General features: G+C 41.2%; 1 protein-coding gene across 1 annotated transcript in view; it reads right to left on the bottom strand.

The window, feature by feature from the left end:
- The window catches only part of prkg1b (protein kinase cGMP-dependent 1b), a 623,979-nt gene that overhangs the window by 250,896 nt on the left and 345,661 nt on the right, over positions 1 to 27,422 (bottom strand). Inside the window, exon 4 of the mRNA XM_043712366.1 lies at positions 26,381 to 26,444. Coding sequence (XP_043568301.1) covers positions 26,381 to 26,444 — 64 coding nt within the window. The remainder of the gene's footprint in view (positions 1 to 26,380; positions 26,445 to 27,422) is intronic.

Genomic DNA, 27,422 nt, shown 5'->3' with positions numbered 1-27,422 from the left:
CTCCCTGACCTATCACCTTCATCCCCTCCCCCACTCACCCATTGTACTCTATGCTACTCTCTCCCCACTCCCACCCTCCCCTAGCTTATCTCTCCACGCTTCAGGCTCTCTGCCTTTATTCCTGATGAAGGGCTTTTGCCCACAACGTCGATTTTGCTGCTCGTTGGATGCTGCCTGAATTGCTGTGCTCTTCCAGCACCACTGATCCAGAATCAATTATATAGGAGCTCAGTTAGATTGCACCTGAAGTGCAGTGTGCAGTTTTGTCCTCCTTAACTCAGGGAAGGTATTCTGTTGTTGGGATGTTTCATGATTCTGATTACATGTTACACAAAACTGCTCCAAAAAGAACCAAACCAGGTGAGACAGGACCGTGCCCAAACCAAGGCCAGAATTGAACAGCACACCGTGGCTCTCAGTGCCAGGACTGAATGTGGATCCTGATTTCACACGGGTAACTCGCTGGGTCAGAGAGATGATTTTACAAGCAGCAGCCTATCTCTGCAGTTTGCGCGAGTTGCATCTCAGAATGAGCCATAAACATTCAGAACTAATCTGTTAAACAGCAGGGGCAGGATGGCGATTATGCGAGAACATCTCTTGCGAATACTCACACGGCTGTTGCATCAACATCTCCACCATACTCCTGCCCTGGTTTCAGTACCTGGGGGATCAAATAGGAGGAACTTTGACAGAGAGCTTTACAGCCAGCACTGCCCACTCACTAGGAGTGGTGAACACAAGGAGGGACAATATCAAATGGAAGATTGCTGACCATTTGGTCTAGACCAGAGAATTACAGGGAACGTCTGTATTGTCTGAAATGGATCTGCAACAGGCAGAAGGCCAGAATCAGATGCTCTGGCCATTTTTATTACATTTTCATTTACACTGAACAGATGTCAGAATTTAGAATAAAAGATTATGCATTTTAAGTACATTATTGGAGAATCCAGTTTGTCACAATCCTGCTGCATTTGCCTCACTTTTAGTTGCTGTTGGCACAGATTTACTTTCACAGGATCTTTGATCTCTTCTGGCAAACTGCTCTTGCTAGAATTGTCCATTTCATCATGTAATGTTTCTGAAATCATTAGATAATATACTTACTCCCAAACCAGCATTTAAAAGGGATCTGATGCACTAATAATTACGTTACCAAGGGTTATCCAAACAAATAAACCATGTAAAACACAGCTGCTGAAATAGCAACCTTGAGAGTACCAGACGACTGCACAATGTGAAGATTAAATGTGAAGATTACATTTTTTGTCCTGTAGCATTTCTTCCTCTATTGAAGAAAAAACTGACTGTGAATCAATATCATGGAGTTCAGAGTTGAAGATGGGTATACAGAAACAGGAGAAGGCCATTTCACTCATTAAGCCTGTCATACCACTCAATGAGATCTTGACAAATGTGACCAAACACCAGTCACCTGCCCTTGGCTTATAGCCTATAATACATTTGGATGCTCAGCAATTTTCTGTGAAATTATACCTCAGATTCTTATTCTGTATTTCTGTAGACCAACGAATTAAGCCTCGAGGTTTGCTTGTCGACTTTGTTATTCTGCTGATGTTCCGTCTGTCCCAGGAAAAGGCATAGCAATGCCTTATAGAGTCAACATCTCTCTAATTGGATCCTCATCGTGTGCCTTAATACTACCCTGCTACACTTGTGTATTCTAAATATCCCCCATTCCCACACCATCTCAGCTGCTTGGCATCCAGTTCTTCAAGCCTGAGGATCTATCATATGGACTCGAAACACTAACTCTGCCTCCCTCTCGTATTATTCTTTCCAGATCTCCAGCACTTGCACTCGTTTGCTCTTATTTCAATCCTTCAAGTCTGTTCCACTCCATTGGATCACAGGTGTTCTTTATATTTTGTGCCTCTTAGTGCTGTAACAATTAATATCAGAAACTATTTTTTAAAAATCTCAATTTTGCAATTTTCCAATTGACAAGAACTCCAGATTTCCATCCATATAATCATTGCGCACTGTATTATAGAGATAATGGAGTTAGTAATCCAGGGATATCAGCAAAATTATAATTAAATGCCATTAAGGTGGTTTGAGAATTTGAGTTCAATTTAAATAAAATCTGGAGGTATGAATCTAGCTATAGTAAAAGTGACCATGAAACTGTCAGGTTGCTATCCAAATTTGACTCAGGTTACTGCAAGGTCTTGCCTTCCTTATACAACTCAGACTGGCTTATGTGCAACTCCAGCCCCCCAAAGCGGTTGACTCTTAATCAGGAGGGTTTTGCTGATCATTTATGAAATCGGGCTGGAAGTGAGAAAAATCAGCGCAGGTTCTTACTTCTGATTCAAATGCAAAACGTGCTGGAGAAACTCAGTATATTTAGCAGCATCGGTGGAAAGGGGAGGGGTTTAAAGTCAGAGGGGATGGAGACAAAAGAATCCAGAGGGGCAATTTGTTTCACACAGAGGGTGGGGAGTGTCTGGAATGGATTGTCAAAAGTAATGGTGGAGGCAAGTACAATGTTGCATTTAAGGAACATTTGGACAGGTACATGGATGTCAACCAAATACAGGCAAATAGGACCAAATTATTTCTGAAAATTGGGCGGTGTGGACAAATTAGGCTGAAGGGTGTTTCCATGCTGTAAACCTGTGTGAATGTACATCACCTGAAATAGCATCAAATTGCCACAACGTGGTATTGACAGTGTGGTGTCAAAAAGATTTAAGGTAGCCCATTACAAGCTTCTCAAGGTCAAGGGATAAACTATAAATACCTAGGTAAAAACAATGACTGCAGATGCAGGAAACCAGATTCTGGATTAGTGGTGCTGGAAGAGCACAGCAGTTCAGGCAGCATCCGAAAAGCTTCGAAATCGACGTTTCGGGCAAAAGCCCTTCATCAGGAATAAAAGGCTAGCCTTGCCAACAACACACACATTTCTACAATGAAACTGTGACCATTGCATGAGGTGGATGTCAGTTCAGCAACAGCTCACACAACAGGCTTTGCTTGTGTGTGTGGATACATACATGCATCAAAAAAAATGAAAGCATCACAACATGCAGAGGTTCCTGAGGAACCAATGAATCAGGAGGGTACCATTATTGAAATAAGTCTTGGTTGAGTTTGACCTTAGTTCCCAAAGATAAAGGAACAGTCTCCTAAACTAAAGCTTCTCCGATCAGGACACTAATTTCAATAATGGAAAAGGCACTACCCTTAGGGAACCTTTTGTTTATTTAATGGGTCTTTGATACATCAAAATATGTAGTATTCTATGAATATTCAACCTGCACTGCATTCCAGCCTGTATTGTCGGCAGTCTCTGGAGAAGACACTAATTAGTATGGATTTTCTTTTTCTTCCTTGGTTCAATGGGGGAAGCAGATTTTCCAAACCAAACCCGTCATTCCCAGAATGTGAATGATAACACAGCCATGACAGAGTGGAGAAAACAGTGAAAAGAAGTATGGGATTTAAAAAGTACTCACTCACGGTGTCACCTGCAGTTGATAGTGGTGTAAACCAGGTAAGTGCTGGCAATACTGTTAGTTGGCAATTTGTGTTTTCCCACAATGGGTATTGTGTCAGCCATCATCTCTACCCAATGTGGCTGCAGAAGCTCAGCACCATTTTTGGGTCCAGACCCTATTACAGTGGGTCACTCACCAGGAACTAACAAGCAGTTGCAAACCAGGTTGGGAAATACAGTAGCTCAGTGTGTAAGTTAATATGAACATGTTAATTAGGAGCAGGAGTAAGACACTTGGCCCCGTAACTTTGCTCTGCCATTTGACTAGATCATAACTGATCTGTTATTGGCCTGATCTCCACTTCCCTGCCTACCACCTATATCCACTGCCTTGTTACTAAAAAATTAATCTAACTATATAATAAAGTCAGAAACTGGTCATAAGAAGCAGTGGTTGAGGGAGGGGGAAATATTACCGGAGGTCCTGACCCAACAAGTTGGTTTAAAATGGTTATTTCTGAGGCACAGATGGCATGGGCAGTCTCTTCTGATATCCTCTGGAGTTCTGACTAGGTCTATAGATACTGGTCCCAGCAGCAGGGTAATTAGTGCCCAGTGTGACTGCCCCAATCTCTCATCCACCCTCAGAAACGTCCCTTCCCACTCTAAGTACACATGAGCTGAGTCAGGGACAAAGTCTGGCAATATTCTGAGCAGACATTAGGCAATGGCATGAGTGTATATCTTGAGGTTTACCTTGGGATTGCATGTAACACCAGGGCTGAGAACAGAGTAGATTAATCTCAGAATGTTGCCTGGGACATCGATCAAGTCAGCAGTGAACAAATGGGGTGCCAAGCAAAAATAATGGCTTCTGTTTCCCATAAGATAACTGGAGGAAATGTCTGTTCTTCCAGTGCTGGATGTCAGATAGCAGTTTGATTATTTGATAATATGATGGTAGTGCAAGGCGTGGGGATTGAGAGCCCGAGCCCAGCGCGTGGGGAGAGATGGAGCCCAGCACAGGGAGAGATCAGTGTGGGGAAGAGAGAGAGAGATCGAGAGAGAGATCGAGAGAGAGATCGAGAGAGAGGACCCAGTGCATGTGAGAGATGAAGACCAGTGCTTGGGAGAGGGATCGAGCCTAGTTTGGGGGAGAGAGAGATCGAGCCCAGTGTGTGAAAGAGAGAGAGAAGTCGAGCCCAGTGTGGGGAAGAGAGAGATCAGGCCCAGTGTGGGAGAGGGATCGAGCCCATTGTGAGAGAGCGCTTTGGCCCATTGTGGGCGAGAGAGAGAGAGAGAGAGAAAGAGAGAGAGAGAGATCGGGCCCAATGTGGCAGAGGGATCGAGCCTAGTGCGGGAGAGAGATGAAGCCCAGCGCGTGGGAGAGATCAAGCACGGCGTGACAGAGAGAAGTTGGCAGTTGGTGGTGAGATGGCAGCACAGAGGCACAGAAGAGAGATTGAGCCCTCATGGGGAAAGTCCAGCATGGAACAACTGCAAGTCCAAGGATAAAGGAGGACTGTAATTTGGAACTTTTAACTTTATTTTTTATTTATTTCTTTATATTGTGAAGAACTGTAATGTTGAACTTTTACCTTATTTCTTCACTATTCTACTCTTGGCCTAAGATTTTGTATCCAGTTACCTTGTACCTAAGATGACACAATGAACGGCAAAACTGTAAAATTTTCACCATACTCCTGAATTCCTGTACTGGAGGATACACGACAATATAACCATTTCTATTTCTAATAATTGAGGAATAGTGGAAAATTCAGGAGAGGCACTGTTGATGTGAACCTTGTTATTGTCAGTAAAGATGAGCAAATTGATGCTGTTGTTTTGCACGATGATGCTAAGAGGAAGCATTTGCATGAAACACAGGAAAGCAAGAAAGATGGATCATTGAGTGACATCAGAGCTAATGGAGTTGGATGAAATAAAGTTAGCTGGTAATGGTTAGGTATGAACCTGAATGTGTTAGATATCAAGAGAATGTCCTATTGCTCTGCCTAACAATGTGCCTCAATTTACATGTCAAATGAAACATACCTGTTAGAATCTAAACTTTCAGGGACAGAATGTAGTTTTTCCCTAGTGTTGATTCTATATGACAGCGCAAAACTGCCTCACACTTTACAAATTTTAATTTCCCCACGCAGCCGTTCAAATTTACTTAATAGGTGCTCTGTGGGAGACAGAAAAAAAACTTGCTCCAGAGAGGTAAAAGGTCAGCAATTTATCTGTTTATTGTCAAGCCTGTGACTGGATGATCATCAAACACCTTGTGTAACCTCAGAACGTAATTACTGCCTGGGGTGAACCTGGTTATTTGTTGTCTGCCTGATAAGGAGGACCTTCAGGGATCATCTGCCATGAATCACCTGAACAGGTTATTTTTTTGAGAATTTTGCTGGCCTACTCCGCTCTGATGACATTTCAGAAATTCTTTGGGAATCTGGTACAGCCCTTACCCATTTTGTTGTTTGCATCTTACTTCTCAAATGCAATCTGCATGATCATACATCAACAGACAGAATAACCTGCCATCAGCTTCTCTGGCTGAATTACTCCATCTCTTTCATCTTATTTTAGTGCTTCCATTTGTGTCAAGAAAAGATATTATCACTAATTTTTTTTTAAAACAAGCATAAATTTTGTTGCCAGCTTTCTCTTTGATGAATCTGAACTGCATGCCCTATTCTTATTCATTTCACTACTTGAATAATTATTTATTTTCCCTTTAGAGATGGTCTCCTGTACAATCTGTTGGTCAAGATTTGAATCATTCAAATCTTCCTATTGCTTCTCACCTTTTTTAAACATTGTCTTGCTCTCACGTCTGTTAAACCCTGATCCCATTTCATTGTATATTAACAAACTAAATGTAGACTTGTTCAAATTGCTCAAAAAGACATATATTGAGAGATTGAATGACAACATTCAGGTTCAGACTGAATACTATAATCTGCATTTTTATTTCATACTAGCAGATCATCAATCTCTCATCAACCAGTCCAAGATGGGATAATATATTTCACTGCGTCACCTGAAACCAATATCATTTGGGGAAACAAAACAATATACAACTCTACTGCGTGAGGACAAGTGATCAAGATTAGTTTTGGATTGCTCCAGCAGAGATTCTGCCCAGACATGAATAAGGTAGAATTGATACATGTTAAAAGTATATAGAGATGTCCTAATTAGATCATGTGATGGCCTTCACCAAATCAATACAGGCATTGGTCACATCACTAACCTTGTGAGGACCATTTTGTATGCTTTGCAATCTTTAGGCATCTTAGGGTAGTATTTCCCAAAGGTTTACCCCATGATCCATTTCAAGTGCTGAAAAATGCTGTGATCCACCAATTCATAACTAAAGAGTGTGAGAGAATCATAGAATGCCTAGAGTGTGGAAACAGGCCATGTGGCCCAAAAGGTCCACACCAACTCTCTGAAGAGTAACTTACCCAGACCCACTCCCCTACACTGTTACTCTACATTTACCCCTGACTAATGCAGCTAACCTATACATCCTGAACATCCAGTGCAATTTAGCATTGCCAATTCACCGAACTTGTACATATTTGGATTATGGGAGGAATCCGGAACACCCAGAGGAAACCCATACAGACACATGGAAAACATGCAAACTCCACACAGATAGTCACCCAAGGCTAGAATTGAACCCAGGTCCCTGGCGCTGTGAGGCAGCAGTGCTGAATGGTTGCTTTGCAGTTGGGGCAAGACGACCTATAATGCACTCCCACCTCTGACTGAAGGACCATGCACCTCAGAGGTACTGACTTCACAATATCCACTTGTGACACCAATTGGGGTCCTGACCTCCACTGTGCGAATTCTCCTTTTCTTTAATCCATTCACAGCATGCGACCATCGCTGGCAAGGCCAGCATTTATTTTTCATCGTGTGTGTGTGTGTGTGTGTGGGTGTGCCCATGTGTGTGCGTGCATGTGTCCATGTGTGTGTGAGAGAGATAAGTTCCTAATTACTAACAAACACAGCTCACTCCCTCACACTGCCTAATATATCTACTACATGTGAGATTACATGGTGGCCTGTGTTAACTCTGCTGTATCTTCTAATGTGTGTTGACCCTGGTTTTAGGTGCTTTCCTATGACAGCAGCAGAAGAAGAATGTCCAATTCCTTTCAGACTGTAGGAATGGGCTATCACTGCAGGAGTACAGCCCACTAGGCAAACATTATGGCTCCCTGAAAACAGCTGACCATGCAATGGCAGGAGGACAATGAAATGATCACCTGATAGGAAAACCAGCCCAGCAGTGTCAATGCTACACTATTGCATACAGCCAGCAGCCAATGGGAAGGATGGCGAGACCATCTAGGTAGTGGTTTCTCCATACCATTCAAAGGCACCTTGAGGGTCAGGAAAAGAGGTTTCTTAAACAGAAAAACTAAAACACGATGACCTTATTGCCAACAGATGAATAGAATGGAAAACTAATCTATTGTTAGTCTCAGTTAATATCCAATATTCAAACTTCTAATTCAATTATGCTAATAATACACTGCAATACCTTTTCTCTTCCTTATAGAGAGCAAGACAATATTTGGAAATTTAGCTCATTGGCTGTGGGAGATGTGAGGTCCTCTATCACTAAGTTCTTCCTTTGATAAAGGACTTAGACTTTGAAATCAACATCTGAATGCTGACAACAACTGGAGAAACCATTTAATCTAAATTTAGCAATTAATGTAGTTTTCTTCACAAATCTGTGTCTTCGTGTTACAGACTACAGGTAATGAATAAACATCAAGCATCTCTTTAAAGCATTTTGCAATGCTCCTGTTCCATTTTGAACACAGAGCAAATTAGATGAGAGCAAATAATACATTTTCATAAGTTTGCATTTGATCCACTAAAGACCTTGGTTAATGAAATACCAAAGAGACTATTAGCGTGCCTTGAAAATTATGCATTTTCACTCCCAAGTGAGAGTGGTTAATTTAAGACTTTTTGACTGGAAAATGTGGAAAACCATTTTATAAAGTGTTGTACTGTTCAGTTGCTCATGACTCTGCTTTTCTTTGTTCTTATTCCTGTGTTTGGCTTCAGTATTGTGTACTTCTGGAGAAATGCTTTATTGATAAACACAGGAAACATAAATGATTCATCCTGCATGAGTCTGAGGTACTTGGATGTAGGGATGATTCTGTGGTCGTGTCTTTGCCTCTGAGTCGGAAGATTGTCGATACAAGTCCCACTCCATAGAGCAGTGCAAAAGATTCAGAATGACACCCCCCATGGTGTACTTAAGGAACTCTGCATGATAAAGTACAGTGAAAAGTTTCCATTTGTCACCTCAAAATGGTGCCGTTTTGAATAAATTAAGCAGAAGGGAAACCAGAAAGGTATAGCTTGAAGAGAGTCCATCAGCCCTGAACCAGGTCATCACCATCAACAATGCTTACGCTACCATCCCTCTTCCACCACTTGCCCGCTCTCTACAGCAGACCCAACCAACATTGAAGTCGCTGGTCCTCAGGTGCCATCTTTGCTGCTGGGCCAATATTCCTCTGTCACCACCTTACTGCCACCTGCACTGGGCCCACCAATGTCAGAGTTACGTCCCTTATAGCTGGGCCCATGTCGATGTTTCTGTGATGCCCGTCTTCCACTACTTCAAAGTCACCAACATTGGACTCAACCAGCAATGAAGATGATATCATCTACTGTTGGGTTGAGGGTTCAGGTACTCAGAAACGTCCACCATTTTCCACAACTGAAGATTCTTCGCTATTGCTGTCAATAGAGCAGTTAGCCCGTGTTTGATCTATCTCATTTACTTCTGCCCTCACTCATTCCCTTCCCTCCTATAACAATGATAGGGTCCCCATCATCCTCAATTATTTAGCATCCCACCAGTATTCCCATCCAAAGGATTGTAAGTCATCATCTCCAATGGGATGCTGCAAGCAGCCATCCTTACCTTGTCAGCATTCCACAGGGACCATTTCCTCCAGGACACCATAGTCCACTCCCCGTTCACTCCCAACACCTCCCCACACTCCCATGGCACCTTCCCGTGCAAATTGCAAAAGATTTAAGACCTGCCCATTTACTTCCTCCGTCCTCACTATCCACAGCTCCAGTCACACTGTCTAGTTGTAGCAGCGATTTACCTGCACTTCACTCAATCTGATTTATTGTATTTGCTGCTCAGTGTGATCTCTACAGGGGGCAGACAAAACGCAGAGGGTGACCGCTTGGCAGAACACCTCCATTCTGTCCACAAACATGACCCTGAGCTTCCTGTTGCCTTCCACTTCAATGTATCACTGTGTTCCCACCCCAACATTTCTGTCACAGGCCTTCTGCAGTGTTCCAACGAATCTAAGCACAAGTTCAAAGAACAACATCTCATTTTCCACCTGGGGATGCTGCACCTCTCAGACTCAACCTTAAGTTCAATACAGCCTGATTCTGTCCTTCCGTGATTTTACCCACCCCACCCCTGATCCTGTTATGACATGTGTTGCTTTTAGCACAGTCACCCTAATTCCCAAGTCTGTTGTCATATTATATGGGTTTCTTTCAAAACAGCCCACCCATTTTCTCCTATCCTTCGCTCTTATTAGCACTCATTCAGTCCTAACCTGCTATCCATAATCTCCTTGTTACCTAACTCTTTCATATCTCTCGATCTCTCTCTGGGCTCCATCTCCACCTTCCTGCTCACCTATCGCCTTCCCCCCACCACCCTAACATCATTTCCAGCATAAATGCTACTTTTTCCAAGCTGCTAATACTTCGAATGAAGAGTCACTGAATTCGAAATGTTGACTCTGCTTTCTTCTACAGATGCAGCCAGACCTGCTGGGATTCTCCAACAATTAAGTTACCTCTCCTTTCTTCAAACTGAAGTTCGCGTCTGCTTAAAGAAAACTATCACCCATGCCAAAGTCAACATTATGCAGCGTACCTCAATGACTAGCACCCTGGGGTTCTGACCTCCATAGTTATGAAGTGCTTTGAGAGGTTAGTCATTGCTCACATCAACACCAGCCTATCAAATTGCCTTGATCCTTTTCAATTCATCTACTGATGTAATATGTCCACAGCACTCACAATCTCCTTAGCCCTACACTCATCCCTGGAACATCTGGATAACAAGGATACCTATGGCAGGCTCTGGGTTACTGATTACAGTTCCGCTTTCAACACCATGATTCCAAACAACATCATCCACCATAATCCTCAACATCGGTGCCCCAAAAGGCTGCATACTCAGCCCACTACTGCCCTCCTCAAACACTCAATGTGTGGCAAAATTCCACCCCAAATCCATCTTCAAGTTTGCGGAGGACACCAACATTGTAGGTCAGTTCTCAAGCAACGATGAGACAGAATATAGGAAAGCGATTGATTGCTTAGTGACATGGGGTAAAGACAACAATCTCTCCCTCAGTGTCAGCAAAATAACAGAGCTGTTCATTGACTTCAAGAATCAGAGTGGAGGGCACAGCCACCTGTATCAATGGTGCTGAAGTGGAGACCATCAGGTTCCTGGGAGTGATGATCACTGACAATCTGTCCTGGTCCACTCACGTCAACAAGACAGTCAACAAAGCACAACATCTTTACTTCTGCAGCAGGTCAAGGAAGTAGAGTATTTCCATAAGGACTCTTGCCAGTTTTTATAGATGCACCATAGAAAGTACCCTATCTTGAAGCATCACAGTTCTGGATGTAGGTTTGCTCACTGAGCTGGAAGGTTCATTTCCAGATATTTTGTCACCTGACTAGGTAACATCTTCAGTGGGCCTCTAGGTGAAGCACTGTTGATAATTCCTGCTTTCGATTTGTGTGTTTGGGTTTCTTTGTGCTGGTGATGTCATTTCCTGTGGTGACATCATTTCATGTGATGTCATTTCTTGTTCTTTTTCTCAGGGGGTGGTAGATGGGGTCTAACTCGATGCGTTTGTTGAGACTTCCAGTTGGAATGCCATGATTCTAGGAATTCTCGTGCGTGTCTCTGTTTGGCTTGTCCTCAAATGGATGTGTTGTCCCATGAAGGTGAGGAAGGACACCACTTCGACTGGGACAACACATCCATCCTAGGACAAGCCAAACAGAGACATGCACAAGAATTCCTATAAGCATGGCATTTCAACCGGAACTCTATCAACAAACACACTGAGTTAGACTTCACCTACCAACCCCTAGAAAGAGAACAGGAAATGACATCACCACAGGAAATGATGTCACCAACCTAAAGAAACCCAAAATATAAATATAAAGCAAGAATTATAACAGTGTTTCGTCTGAGGCCCACTGAAGATGTTACCTAGTAGAGTGATGAAACGTTTGAAAAAGAACCTTCCAGCTCAGCGAGCACACCTGCACCCAGAACTTCAACCTGAGCTACAAATTTTCTCAAAACCCGCTAAGCATCACAGTGTTGTATGGCAACTGCTTTTCCAAAGACCACTTGAAACTAGAGAATCAAAACACAGCCCAGTCCATCACTCAAACTAGCTTCCATCCATAATTTCTATTGCCACGGGAAAGCAAACACCACAATCAAAGACCCCTCCCATCCCAGCTTTACTCTCTTCCACACTCTTCCATTGGACAGAAGATACAAAAATTTGAATACACGTATAAAAACATTCAAGAACAGTTTCTTCCCGCTACTATCAGACTTTTGGAACAGACCTCTCTCTACACCTTCTCTGAAGCTGTTACACTGTATTCTGCACGCTGTTCTGCTACCCTGGTAAACTTTTTAAGGTATGATCTGCCTGTATAACTCACAAAACAACACTTTTCACTGCATCTTGGTACATGTGATAAAAATAAATCAAATCAAATTTCAGCTTTTGTTTCAGATCTCCAGCATCCACATCTTTGTTTTATTTGCATCTTCTTTTAGTCATGGAGCTTGGAAGTCATAAAGATGTACAGCATGGAAACAGATATCCAACTTGCCCACGCCGACCAGATATCCTAAATTAATTGCCAGCACTTGGCCCATATCCCTCTAAACCCTTCCTAATCATGTACACATCTAGGTGCCTTTTAAATGTTGCAATTGTACCAGCCTCCATCATTTCCTCTGGCTGCTCACTCCATGCATGTATCACCCTCTGCATGAAAAAGTTGCCCTTTAGGTCCCTTGTCAACCTTTCCCCTCTCACCCTAAACCTATGCCCTCTCGTTCTGGATTCCCCCACCACCACCTGAGAGAAAATACCTTGTCTACCCTATCCATGCCACTCATGATTTTAAAAACCTCTAGAAGGTCACCCTTTAAATCTCTGACACTCCAGGGAAAACAGTCCCAGCCTATTTCACCCTCTCCCGTAGCTCAAACCCTCCAATCCTAGCAACATCACCTCAAACACTCTAGATTAATATGAATGTTATTTCTGTTGGTTTTGCAAGAATTGCACACAATCTGTATACACATGAGATGAAAACATTGCAGACTAACACATGGATTACAGAAAGCCAATCACATTTATAGTATAACTGAAAGCACCTGATTAAAAATGAAGTACTTATGAAGTGTGATCCCTATTATACCGTATGAAACACAGCAGGATTTAACGTATCACCATCCTCCTTGAGAGAAAGCTTTTCACATTTCAAATAATGCAACAATTTTCCACATTTTAAAGAGGTTCGCGAAAGATATTTTCAAAATGTGACAATTAGGACCATTGCTAATGGTAAAAATGATAACAGGAGCTGAAATTCAGACCACAGCAAAGAAAGAAGAAAAAGGCCCTTATAATCAGCCCTTCAGCAAACCAAATATCTGCAAAAACACTGGATAGTTTTTAAATAAACAATACAGTCAAATGGAAATTCATGCAGTAAAATCCGATGACATCTTGTCAGTTTTGTGTGACATTCAAAAAGGCTGTTCATTGAAAAGATATTAATCTATTTCTTGTAAATGTGTTCCTGCTGCCACCATTACAGCAGATGGATATCATGTGTATAAATGTTTATTAATGATAGCACCAATCATTTCAAGGTTCATGTCATGAACGATCTAGTCCTAATCAGAAAACATTCACCAATGAATTCATCCAAATACAACAAGTAGAAAGGCACTTTAAACAAACAATTCCACTGTGCTTTATTCTCTCAAGATTGGTAATGTCACCTTTGCAGCCAGGTTTACATTTGCTGCATATAATATACAATAGGACTCTCTTCCCTGCTGGCTATGCTAAAAACTGTACCAGATTTAACAGATTGCAACAGTCGCATGGAATTGTTTGTGTTGACTGAGTTGCAAGGCTGAGCTTGGGATAGTTTGCTGCCACCAAGCTAGTCTTTAATAAGATATCGTTTCTTTCTGCATGATAGCTATCATACCATCTTGTATGGTAAGATGGACATGGTTACTCAGACTATGAAGAGACCAAGCTTTCTCTAATCAGGTACAAACACAGAAAAAAACTCTCCAGGTCTGGCAGCATCTGTGGAGAGAAACAAAATTGATGCTGAGTCCAGTATGACTTTTCTTCAGAACTGATACTTAGCTGCTCCACCTTATTCCCAACCAAGGGATATGACATAACCGGATTGTGTGGAGCTTAGTAAAGTCATCAACATGAATCTTTTCTAAGACTTCTCTCTTCCATCCCCAGCTTTATTGCCACAAGTAAAATTTATATATCCTTATCTGTGATAACATCTGCAATACCTCTACCTCCATCCAAGTCTCTGAATATACAAATTCAGGTAGTCTGACGGTCTGTTCTTGATACAATGCAGTCCATCAAGTCTGTCTACACTGGATGACCATAATCACTCGGATGTCCTTTACTGAAGCATTAATAGATAATCCCTTATCACGAGGAACTTTATCTCCTTAATTTTAACTGCAATGGCATTCTTCCATGTTGAATTAGGCAGTTCCTTCATAACATCATCTGGGTGTCTTTTAATTTCCTGTATTCCCTTCATAGAAGACAGCTGCTTTGTTGAAATATGCATTTTGTTTTTCCAACACACCGAATTTCTGAGACGGACAATCACTTAGAGTCACAGTCGTAGAAATGTACAACACAGAAACCGACCCTTCGGTCCAACTTGTCCATGCCGACCAGATATCCCAACCCAAGCGAGTACCATCTGCCAGCACTCAGCCTATATCCCTCTAAACCCTTCCTATTCATATGCCGATCCAGATGCCTCGTAAATGTTGCAATTGTACCAGCCTCCACCACATTCTCTGGCAGCTCATTCCATGCATGTACCACCCTCTGCATGAAAATGTTGTCCCTTAGGTCTCTTTTATATCTTTCCCCTCTCACCATAAACCTATGCCCTCTAGCTCTGGACCTTCACCCCAGGGAAAAGACTTTATCTATTTCTCCTATCCATGCCTCTCATGATTTTAAAAACCTCTATAAGGTCACCCCACAGCCTCCGACGTTCCAGAGAAAACAGCCCTAGCCTATTCAACTCTCCCTATAGCCCAAAACCTCCAACCCTGGCAACATCCTTGTTAATCTTTTCTGAACCCTTTCAAGTTTTACAAGCTTCTAGGAATTCTAAGAAGCATGGTATTCCAACCAGAACTCTATTAACCAACACATCGAGTTAGACCCCATCTACCACCCCTTGAGAAAAGAAACAGGAAGTGACTTCACCACAGGAAATAACATCACCAACCCAAAGAAACCCAAACATATAAATAGAAAGCAGGAATTTTGGTATGAGGTCCACTAAAGATGTTACTTAGTAAGGTATTGAAACGTCTGAAAATGAATCTTTCAGCTCAGCAAGCACTTACATCCTGAGATAACCTTCTTCGCTGTCCAGTACACCTCCAATTTTGGTGTCATCTGCAAACGTACTAACTATACCTCTTATGCTCACATCAAAATCATCTATATAAAAATGATGAAAAGTAATGGACCCAACACTGCGCCTTGTGGCACTCCACTGGTCACAGGTCACCAGTCTGAAAAACAACCCTCCACCACCACCCGCTGTCTTCTACCTTTGAGACAATTCTGTATGCAAATGGATAGTTCTCCCTGTATTCCAAGAGATCTGACCTTGCTAACCAGTCTCCCATGGGGAACCTTGTCGAATGCCTTACTGAAGTCCATTTAGATCACATCTACCATTCAGCGCTCAACAATCCTCTTTGTTACTGCTTCAAAAAACTGAATCAAGTTTGTAAGACATGATTTCCCACGCACAAAGCCATGTTGACTATCCCTAATCAGTCCTTGCTTTTCCAACTACACGTACATCCTATCCCTCAGAATTCCCTCCAACAACATGCCCACTACCGATGTCAGGCGCACTGGTCTATAGTTCCCTGGGTTGTCCTTATCACCCTTCTTAAACAGAGGCACCACATTAGCCAACCTCCAGTCTTCTGGCACCTCACCTGTGACTATCGATGATACAAATATTTCAGCAAGAGGCCCATAGCTTCCCACAGAGTTCTAGGTCACACCTGATCAGGTCCTGGGGATTTATCCACTTTTATGCATTTCAAGACATCCAGCACTTTCTCCTCTGTAATACGGACATTTTTCAAGGTGTCACCATTTATTTCTGTACATTCTATATCTCCCATGTCCTTTTCCACAGTAAATACTGCTGCAAAATACTCGTTTAGTATCTCCCTCATCTCCTGCGGCTGCACACAAAGGCCGCCTTGCTGATCTTTGAGGGCCCTGTTCTCTCCCTAGTTACCCTTTTGTCCTTAATATGGTTTCTTTATAGGTGTTGATAATATTTCCTTAGAAGGCAAAGGATTGAAATATTCTTTCTGAACTGGTATTGTTTCACTATGTCATCAAATCCAAATCTGGTTGGACAAGCTTTACTTGAATTGTGCTGGGACCAGCATCCTGCACAATCAAATAATTCGGGGTGTAGTGAGGGTTTTAAACTAGTTAGTTGCAAAACACGCGGCTGTGGCAGCATAGTGGGATGATTTTAATCACCATAATGGAGTTTAATTTAGATAAATGTGAGATGTTGAATTTTATTAAGGCAAATCAGGGTAGAACTTATACACTTAATGGTAGGATTCTGGGGAGTGTGGCTGAACATAGAGATCTTGAAGTGCAGGTTATAGTTCCTTGAATGTGGAGTCCCAGGTAAGCAGGGTAGTGAAGAAGGCTTTTAGTATGCTTGCCTTTATTGGTAAATGCATTGAATATAATAGTTGGGATGTCATGTAGTGGCTATACAGGATATTAGTTAGATCACTCTTTTAATACTGCACTCAATTCTGGTCTCTCTTTCATAGCTAAGATGTTGTGAAACTTGAAAAAGATTTACAAGGATGTGACCGAGTTTAGAGGGTTTGAGGTACAGGGAGAGACTGAACAGGCTGGGGCTGTTTTCCCTGGAGCATTGGAGGCTGAGGGGTGAACAGTCAAAATTATGAGGCTTGGATAGGGTGAATAGTCAAAGTCTTTTTACCAGATTGGGAGTGGCCAAAGATAGGGGCACGGGTTTAAGGTGAGAGAGGAAAGATTTAAAAGAGACCTAAAGAGTAACTTTTTCACACAGAGGGTGGTGCATTTATACGATTAGCTACCAGAGGAAGTGGTGGAGGCTGGTACAATTCCAACATTTAAAAGGCATCTGGATGGGTATATGAATAGGAAGGATTGAGAGAGATATGGGCCAAATGCTGGCAAATGGGACTATGTCAGGTCAGGTCAGGATGTCTGGTTGGCGTGAATGAGTTGGACCAGAGGGTCTGTTTTCGTGCGCTATGAGACCAGAAATAATGGAGTATACAAGCATATGAGCAAAGTCAGTGACCAGGAAAGGAGGAGGAAATGAAAGGTAAAAGAAAATAATTAATAGCCGGTTACTTAAGCATGTGTGGTACTTGGAACAAAATAAATGAGTTAACATGACAAGAAGAAGTTAAAGAGTGTGATCTAATACCCATTTATAGAGATATAGTAATAAGGAGATGGGAGCTGGGAAGCAAATATTCAGGGCCATATGACCTTTCGAAAGAACAAGCAGGAAACAAAGGGTGGCAGGGTGATGGAATAAGTATGATAGTAAGAAATGAACTTGAATTGCAAGGTGGAGAATCTATATGAGTGGAGTTAAGAAATATCAAGGGAAAGTCTATATGGGGGTGTGGGGGGGGGGGGTGGGGGGCGGTATGGGACCCCCAAAAGTAGCTGCTCTTTAGGACAAAGAAAAAAATGAGAATATAATGAAGACAGGTAGAAAAGGAGCATTTAAATCATAGGTGACTTTAATCTTCATGTACATTGGGAAAATCAAGTTGGTAGAGGTAGTCATGAGATAGAATTCACAGAATGCATTTGGGATAATTTCCGAAAATTATATGTTGTGGATCCAACCAGGGGTCAGACTATTTTGAATCTGGTAATGTATAATGAAGCAGGTTTAATCAATGACCTCAGAGTAAAAGATCCCCAAGACAACAGTGACCATAATATGGTAGAAATTAGCACTCAGTTTCAGATTGAGGAACTCGCATTGGAAACTTAAAGGGGGGCAATTACATGGGAGTTAGGGCAGAACGGACTGAGGTGGGCTGGGAAAGGAGTTCAGCAGCAAAAGCAGTTGATGAACAATGGCAGATGTTAAAGAAAAGAGTTCATGACTTAAAGCAAGGACATTTTCCACTGAGGAAGGAGGATTCTAGGAAGGAAATAAACCATTTATGGTTAACCAAGAAGTTAGCGAATAGTCATTTTGTGCAGAGAAATATCAACAGCGTGAGTTCAATTACTGCAAAGTATGAGGTTACCATGGAGGATAGCCCTTCATAACCTCTCCCCTTGCCTGTGGCATGGTGACTCTTAGGTTAAACTACCACCAATTGTCCCTCTTCAATGGGAGACATACCTACGGTCTGGTAAGACTGTTGTGACTTTATCTTTAACTTTAGGGATAGTAACAAATTAAAATTAAAAACGACAAAAAAAAGGCAAAGATTAATGAGGATCAGATTGGGAAAGTTTTAAAAGCCAACAAAAATGACCAAAAAAAAAACAGAGGAAGAAAATAAAATCTGAGGGCAAACTAGCAAGTAACATATAACCATGCTGGAAGAGCTTCTTTAAATGCATAAAGAGGAGGATAGAGGTAACCAAGAACACAGAACTCTTGGAGAACAAGGATAGGGAATAATAATGTGAAACTAGAAAATGGCAGGTAAGTTGAATAAATACTTAGAATCAGTCTTATGGTGGAAGACGCTTTAGCATTCCAAAAATACTAAATAATCAAGAGATTAAAGTGAGTGAGAGAATAAACACAATAACTATAAATAGAGCAAAAACATATTAGGGAAACTAATGAGGCTAAAGATCAATATATTCCCTGGACCTGATGGGAAGCATCCTTGGATTTTAAAGATTGCTGCCATGGAAATGATTGCTGCACTGATAAGAATCTCCCAAAAATCCTTTAGATTTGGGATAAGTTCCAGAAGATTAGGAAAAATGCCAATGTAACATCCATATTAAAAAAAAAGGTAACTGTAGGCCAGTTATTTTAACTTTTTTTGTTGGGACGAGGAGAGTAGTTCATAAAGAATGTAAAGTACAGCATTTAGAAACACATAATAAAATCAAACAGAGTCAACGTGGCTTCATGCCTGGAAAGTTCTTTAAGGAAATAAGAACCACAGAGTCATTATGGAACCAAAGGAGGTCATTCAGCCCATCATGGCTGCATCAGGTCTTAAAATAATCATCACCTTGTGCCAATCTTCTGAATTTCCCATATCCTTGCATACTGTTTCTATTCAAACGATCATGCAATGCCCTCTTGAATACCTCAGTTGAACTGCCTCAACCACATTTCCAGGCAGTGCGTTCCATACCCAAACTACTCACTGCGGGAAAATGTTTTTTTTCCCTCACATCACCCCTGTTACATTAGCACCTCATTTTAAAACTATACCCACAATTTCTTTTCCTTTGTATAAATGGGAACATTATCCCTAGGTACTCCATCCAGCCCACTCATGATTATGAAAGCTTCTGTCAAATCTCACCTCCAAGGGGAGCAGTCTGAACTTCAATATATCCTGATAATTAAAGGTCCTCATTCCTGGAACCATTCTTGCAAATTGCTTTATACTCTGACTAATGTACTCCTTTTCTATTATGTGATGCCCATTATCATATACAATACTCCAGATGAGGTTTAACAAATATCTTATGCAAGTTCAACATCACATCCTTGCTCTTTTACCTGATTCTCTTATTAAGAAAGCTGAGAACACTGTATCTTTTATCAATTGCTCTCTCCACATGTCCTACTATCTTCAGTCATATACACCCAGGTCCCTTTTCTCCTTCACCCCTTTTAGAATTTTATGTTGTCCTTCAATGTTCTTCTAACCAAAGTGCATCAGCTCACACTTCTCCGCATTGAAGCTCATTTGTCACCTTTCCACTAACTCCACCAACTTGTCAATGTCCTTTTGGAGTTTGACACTGGACTGTCTTGTTCACATTTTGCTATTCTTTCACGTTCTGTGTCATCTGCAAACTTTGAAACTGTCCCCTGCACATCAGGATCCAGATCATTAAGATATATCAAGAAAGCACCAGCTCCAATATCAATCCCTGATGAATTCCACGATGGACCTTCCTCCAACCTGAAAAGCATCCATTGACTCTCCGTCTCCTATCACTTAGTCAACTTTGAATTCATGTTGTTACTGTCCCTTTAACACTATGGCTTATTACTTTTCTCACAATCTGTTGTGTGGCACATTATTGAAAGCCATGTATATCATATCAACAGCGTTACCCTCACTGAGCCCATTGCCCCTTCAAAAACTCCAGTAAGTTTGTCAAATACGATTGCCCCTTTAGAAGTCTTCTCTAATTTTTTTTCCATCTTTTCTGTGCAACTATTCTTTCTATATCACATAATTATGTTTCAAAGCTTCCCTACCACTGAAATTAAACTGACTGATCCATAATTGCTGGGTTTATCCTTACAATTTTCTTGAACAAAGTCATAATAGTGGCAATTTTCCAGCCTTCAGGCACCTGCTTAATAGCAAGGAAAGTCTGGAAGATTATGGCCTGTGCCTGTGTAATTTCTACCTTCATCACCTTCAAAATCCTTGGACGTATCTCATCTGCTCCTGGTGCCTTATCATCTTGCAGCATAACATACAGTATAAATAAACAGACAACAGTCAATGTATTTGAACTTCCAAAAGCCATTTCATAAATGCTCCATAATAAGATGAAAGCCATGGTGTTGAGGGTAGCGTATTAGCACGGATAAAGCATTTTCCAATTAATGGAACACAGGGGGTTGAGAATAAAGAGTAATTTAAGATTGTCAACCTGTAATCAGCAAAGTGCTGCTATGCTGGAGAGAGTCAAATGATTTACAATATACATAAAAAGTAGGGTTGTTGCTGGTGTTGTCGAACAAAGAGACCTTGGAGGTCAGGTACATAATTCTTTGAAATTTACATCTCATGCAAACAGGATGGTCAAGAAGGTGTTTAGATTGCCTTTATTGCTTAGATCACTGAGTATAGGATTTGGGAAGTCATGTTAGGGTTGTGCAGGATGTTGGTGAGACCTCTTTTGGAGTACAATGTGCAATTCTGTTTGCTGTTTTATAGGAAGGATATCTTCAAGCTGGCGAGGGTTCAGAAAAGATTTACCAGGATGCTGCAGAGAATGGAAGATTTGAGTTACAGGGAGAGGCTGGACAGGCTGGGGCTCCTTTCACTGGAGAGTAAGAGGTTGAGGGGTGAAATTATACAGGTTTATAAAATCATGAGGGGTCTAGATAAAGTGAATGTCAGGTGTCTTTATCCTACCATGGGGGAGTTTCAAGACTTGGGAGCATATTTTTAAGGTGAGAGGAGAAAGATTTTAAAAGATTGTTTTACACAGAGAGTGGTTCACATGTGGAATGAGCTTCCTAAGGAAGTGGTAGGCATGGATACAGTTACAACATTTAAAAAACTTTTGGATAAGCACATGGATAAGAAGCATTTGGAGGGATATGGGCTACGTGCAGGGAGATAGGACTAGCTGAGTTTGGGATCGTGGTTGGTATGGACTAGTTGGACTGAAGCGTGTATTTCTGTGCTGTATGACTTTATGACTCTAATGACTTGGATAATGGAAATGACTGTACTATTGCCAAGCTTGCAGATAGCACAAATATAGGGAGGAATGTAATCAGTGAGAATAATAGTCTGCTGAGGAAGAAAGACAGGTTAAATGACAGGGCAAAAACTTGGAAGGTGAAATATAATAGTAGGACAATGTGAGGTTATGCACTTTGCCAGAAAGAATAGAGCAGCTGAATATTACTTAAATGTGGAAGGACTGTGAAAAGCTGCAGCACAGAGAAATTTGGTGGGGTTCTAGTACATGAATCACAAAGAGAACACACAGGATTAGCAGGTCAGAGGGTAGGTAAATGTTTATTCAAAGGGAATGGTGTATAAAAAGGTCTTGCTCAAATTATACAGGGCATTAGTCGGATCCCAGCTGGAATACAATATACAGTTTCCATCTCCGTAACTAAGGAACTGTATACTGTCATTCCAAAGCAGGCTCACTAAACGGATCCCACATAAAGATGGATTTTCAGATGAGGAAAGGTTGGTTGGGTTGGCCTTGTGCTCAGTGGATCTCAGAAGAATGAGAGGAGGCCTTATTGAAATGTAAGATTCTTTGGAGGATTAGCAGGGTTAGGAGTGGGGAGATTGTTTTCCCTTGAGGGTGGGTCTAGGACTAGAGGGTATTATGTCAACAGGAGGGATCACCAAGAATAAGCTCGACGCAAGGAGGAACTTTTTTTCCTCTGGTGGTAGTGAATCTGTGGAACTCTTTACAGCAGAGGGCCGCAGAGTCTGGGATGTTAAGGATATTTGAGGCGGAGATCAACAGATTTCTAACCATTAAGGGATACAATGGTTATGTGGATAAGGTAGGAAAATGAAGTTGAGGATTAACAGATCAGCCTTGAACTTATTGAATGGTGGAGTGGACATTCTGGGTTGAATGGACTTCTCCTGCTCCTAGATCTTATGGTTTATGCTATTACATTTTATTCACCAGGTTAGGTTAGTGCCTGAACAATTTCAGTTAGAAATTGATCAATGAACTCCCATTGTTTGTACTGGGCATTCATTTGCTCCTCATCTGCATCTTCTTGCAAACTTTGCTGGTTTTTGTCATCCGAGTTATCTTCAGTGATGATAGAAAGAGGAAACATTTCTGCCAATGCTGTGTAGTCTCCAATTTCCATCCTGCTGACAGTGTTAAAGACTTCTCTTATACAGTGGATTCTGACTGTTTTTTGCATTCCTCCACAAGTCCGGGAAGACCAGTTGAATATTTTATCAATTGTCACTCGACCTTTTGCTCCTGAGCCAATTCTTCTTTGACTGGTTCGTCTTTGGACAGGGTAGAAACAAGGACTGCAGAAGCTGGAAACCAGAGTCTGATTCAAGTGGTGCTGGATAAGCACAGCAGGTCAGCAGCATCCAAGGAGCAGGAAAATTGACGTTTCGGGCAAAAGCCCTTGCTCCTCAGATGCTGCCTGACCTGCTGTGCTTTTCCAGTCTCAATCTAATCTAGACCCTTGTCTTTGGACAGTCTTGCCATAACACTATCTCATTTGACCTGCTCACCATTCATTGTAACTTTTGAACTCCCTCTGCTACTTCAGGAAGTTTGAGGTCCAAGGATTGAGACTTGCTTAATTGTCAGTTTTCTTGATTATGAATAATGTATACATTCCCTATGATCGTACCCCCTTGTGTTGTAAGGTGGCTAATAGCATATCTTTCATCTTAAGAGCTATTCCACTGGGACTGTGTAATTTTATCTCAATAGATTGTAACTTTTGTTTCTTCACCCATGCTAAATGACTAATCCAATGGTTAAACTCACCCGACATGAAGCTTAAACTTAATGAGCTATCTGCTGACATAAACATCTCTCAAACTTGAGTTGGTTCGAGGTCACCAAATTGATTTTTTTTTCTAATACCTGTGACTCTACCATAATAAAATTCTAGTATGAATAGCCAGTTGACTTGTGCTGCTCTGCACTGTGACTTACTTTTGACACATTTTCCAGAAGTGATGCATCATTTTGCAGATATTGTATTCTTTGTTAATATCTGTGCACTGCTCATGCATGACATTTTCCTGTTCTACAGCACTGACAGAGATTCTTAATATCTGTTATTTGACTTGCACTTTGTGCTAATTTGTCACATTCGTCTTTAGGATTTTTATACCTTATTAGTTGATTGGATTCTGTTCCTCCGTGATATGTTATTCTTCTCACAGGATTTCTGTGAGAATTTTCCTACCTTCTGCTTCTAATACAACATGAATAAACTTACCCTAAAATGAAATCTTCTTTGGACTGCAATTCATCTCACAAAACTTGATAGCTAATTCTGACAACAATTCTCTCTCTTATGAATACTGATTACAATGCTCCATTGTCACACCTTCATGTGGAATTGTACAGATCATTAATGAAATAATTTACTATTTGACCTGGATGCTTAACTCTTCCATTAAATCTTTCAAGAATTCCATTTGTTTGCAGCTTAAAGTAATTATTAAAAGCTTCAAAAACTCCATCAAAAACACAATATCTTTTTTATGTTTTGAATAGTCATAACTTCTTCAGTAGTAAGTCCTATTAAACCCAAAAGTGAACTTACGTGTTCAGCTTCTAAATTATTCTCTAGCTTGGAGGCAACTCGATAACTTAAGAACTGTTTTCTCCAAGATGCCCAAGCCTGTGTTCAATTTTGATCAGTCTCTGAAGGTAAGTATTCCAGACAACATTATTTCTGCTCCCAATTCTTCCTCATGTCATTATTTGCTATTTTCTTGTCAGAGCTTTTGAATTCTGCAGTGTCTCAGTGCTGTTTTATTCTGTTTGCCAAGCAGACTTCTAAATCAGAGACATAGCAATGCTTGTTTATCTTCCTTGAACTAAAGGTTTAAATGCTGTAACATCACAGAATCCCTACAGTATGGAAGAAGGCCCATCGAGTCCACACCAACCCCTCCAAAGAACATCTCACCCAGACCCAGGTCCCTACCCTTTTCTTTTAACCCATGGCTAACCCACTTAGCCTGCATACCTCTGGACGATTTAGCATGGCCAATCCACCTAACATCATTGGACTGTGGGTGGAAACCGGAGCGCCCAAAAGAAACCCACACAGAATCTGTAAACTCCACAAACAGTTACCTGAGGCTGGAATCGAACCCTGGTGTCTGGTGCTATGAGGCAGCAGTGCTAACCACTGAGCCACCATGCCACTCTTTCAACAGGAGGCTAAACCACAGTAACTGCTTACTGAGGATTCCCTTGTGCTTTTGCTGTCAAAACCGAAGCTTCCTGCCATCTGCATATGAAAGAGAGTTTTTCTCCTTTTCACTGCCTATTAAAAAAAACACCTTTCCTATAACTTTCTTGGTGGCTGCAGCCTTTAGTCATTTATTTCCTACTAAACCACACTTTAAATAAAAGAAATTCCACTATTATTACCTCTTCAATTGTTTTTGTCTCATTCTCTTCTGGAAGACTGTCTATTTAAAACTTTGAAGTGTCCCTGAAGTCACCTTAACTTTGGATTTAGGACATAACCAGGCCTGAAACCTCAGTTTAATTTAATTTGATGGTCCTTCATTCCTCATTGTAGCTGTGCCCCATGGTATCTCCTTGCTACAGTGGCAATGCTCCTTGTGAACTGTAATTGTTCCTTCTTTTTCCAACTTATGGCTTTCTTAGCCCATTCTGTGCCATGAAATTAATGACTTCCTTTTGCCCAACCAGGAGTTGTTTAAACTGAAAACAATAAATGCTGGAGATCACTGAGTCAGGCAGCATCCATGGAGAGCGAGCAAGCTAGTGTTTCAAATCTAGGTGACTCTTTCCACACAGAGATCTGATACCTGCTCACTTCCTAGCTGAACCTCTATCGAGACTGCTCCAACAGATTTCACCTCCCAACAGAATGAGTACTGCCAGTTGTGACTAGCTTCCAGCTCACACATACTGCTCACAAGGTCTGAAACAAATGTTTGATCATTAAATGCTGTTTCTCCCATGTTGATCTTTCCAATAGTTGGCTGCAGACCGTTACAAGGTTCAGCTGCTGCAGATGCCCATTGTTTGTCTGAGTATTCCTTAATCACGTAAAGTTTTAAACACTGCAAGTGTTCAATATTGAAGTCCATTGGCATTTTCATACTTGGTACCTTGTGGTATTTAATAATGATGGAGGAGAAAGTGAGGACTGCAAATGCTGGAGATCAGAGTCGAAGAGTGTGGTGCTGGAAAAGCACAGCCAGTCAGGCAGCATCCGAGGAGCAGGAGAGATGACGTTTCAAACATAAGCTCTTCCTCAGGAACCTAAATCAAAGTGTGCCTAAATCAAATTCCAATCTGCCCTCCCGATCACCAAGTTGTGAGTTTTGAGATACCAACAATTACCAGCATGTGATTGGTGTAATTTCATACCAGCAAGTGAGTCTCCATAAGAAGGGGGCTCCCAAACAAGATTAGTTTTTTTACATGTTAGCAATCAGGTACAAATTACATTACAAATATAGACATTGTTACTTAGACAAGAAGAAACCCAGGATATATGTCTTTACTCCAACAGATGCATGCTGTTCTGCATTATCCTACTGAGCCACATGGGGACATCATCAACATGGGGCGAGCTTAACGTGGTCTCCAACTTTAATCCTTTCAGAATCATTACTTCATTAAGTCATTTCCTCAATGACAGTTCTACAATTTTAGTTATCAAGCAAAAAGCATATCACACAAGATACAAATGAAACAGCACGAGATAGATGTTGTAAATGTCATCACTCACCTCTTCAAGAACATCAGCTAGCTTGCTGAGTATTTCCTCTGAAAGGTTCTGGAATGTTGGAACACTGGAATAGAAAAATACTTCATCAATAAGAGAAACGTTCATTTTCCAGAAGGAAGAATTACATATCAAACCTAATTATTACTCAGCATCAACAAAGTACTAATAGAAAGCATGAAGAAGTAGGTAGATTTACAAAATACGACATAGGTACATCAGTAGGTCACTCACTCCAACAGGTCTGCTCTGCCGTTCATGGCTGATCTGATAATCCTCAACTTCCGTTTCCTGCCTTATTTCCATAACCTTTGCTTCCCTCACGGATTAAAAATCTCTACCTCAACCTGAAATGTACTTAAATGACCCAGCTTCAACAGCCTATTGTGATAAATAATTCCACAGATTCACTACTCATTTAAAGAAGAAATTCCTCCACATCTCTCTCTTAACTGGATGACCCTTTACTTTGCGACTATAGCCTTTGGTGCTCGGGCAAACAATTTCCTGGTATCTACACTGTCAGGCTCTCTAAGAACATTATATGTTTAAATAAAGTTATCTCTCATTCTTCTACACTCCAATAAGTACAAGCCCAAGCTACTTCAACCTTCCTCATAAGAAAATCTTTCCACACCTGGGATCTGCCTCATGAATCTGCTCTGGACTCCCTCCCATGACAGTACATATTAGTTTCAAGAAGTTGTGGTTGAATTGGTGCCTTTTATAGTTTTAGCAAGACCTCCCTAATTTTATACTCCATTTTCTTTTGAAATACAGACCAAAAATTTCCATTTGGCTCCCCTGATACCTGCTGAACTTGTGATCTATCTATAAAAGATCCCCAAATCCCTGTGCTGTAACTATTTGCAGTCTTTTCCCATTCAAATAACATTCAGTTATCCTGCCCAAAGGCATAGTCTCATATTCTCCCACACTATCTTCCATCTGCCTAACTTTTGCCCACTCACTCAACCTGTCTACATCCCACTGTGGACTCATTGTGTCATCCTCTCTACGTGACTGGTTACTTATTTGTGTATCA

The sequence above is a fragment of the Chiloscyllium plagiosum genome, chromosome 22 (assembly GCF_004010195.1).
Source record: "Chiloscyllium plagiosum isolate BGI_BamShark_2017 chromosome 22, ASM401019v2, whole genome shotgun sequence".
In the NCBI taxonomy this organism is placed as follows: domain Eukaryota; kingdom Metazoa; phylum Chordata; class Chondrichthyes; order Orectolobiformes; family Hemiscylliidae; genus Chiloscyllium; species Chiloscyllium plagiosum.
Note: the sequence above shows the minus strand (reverse complement) of the source record. Positions and strands in the feature narration are given on the sequence as shown.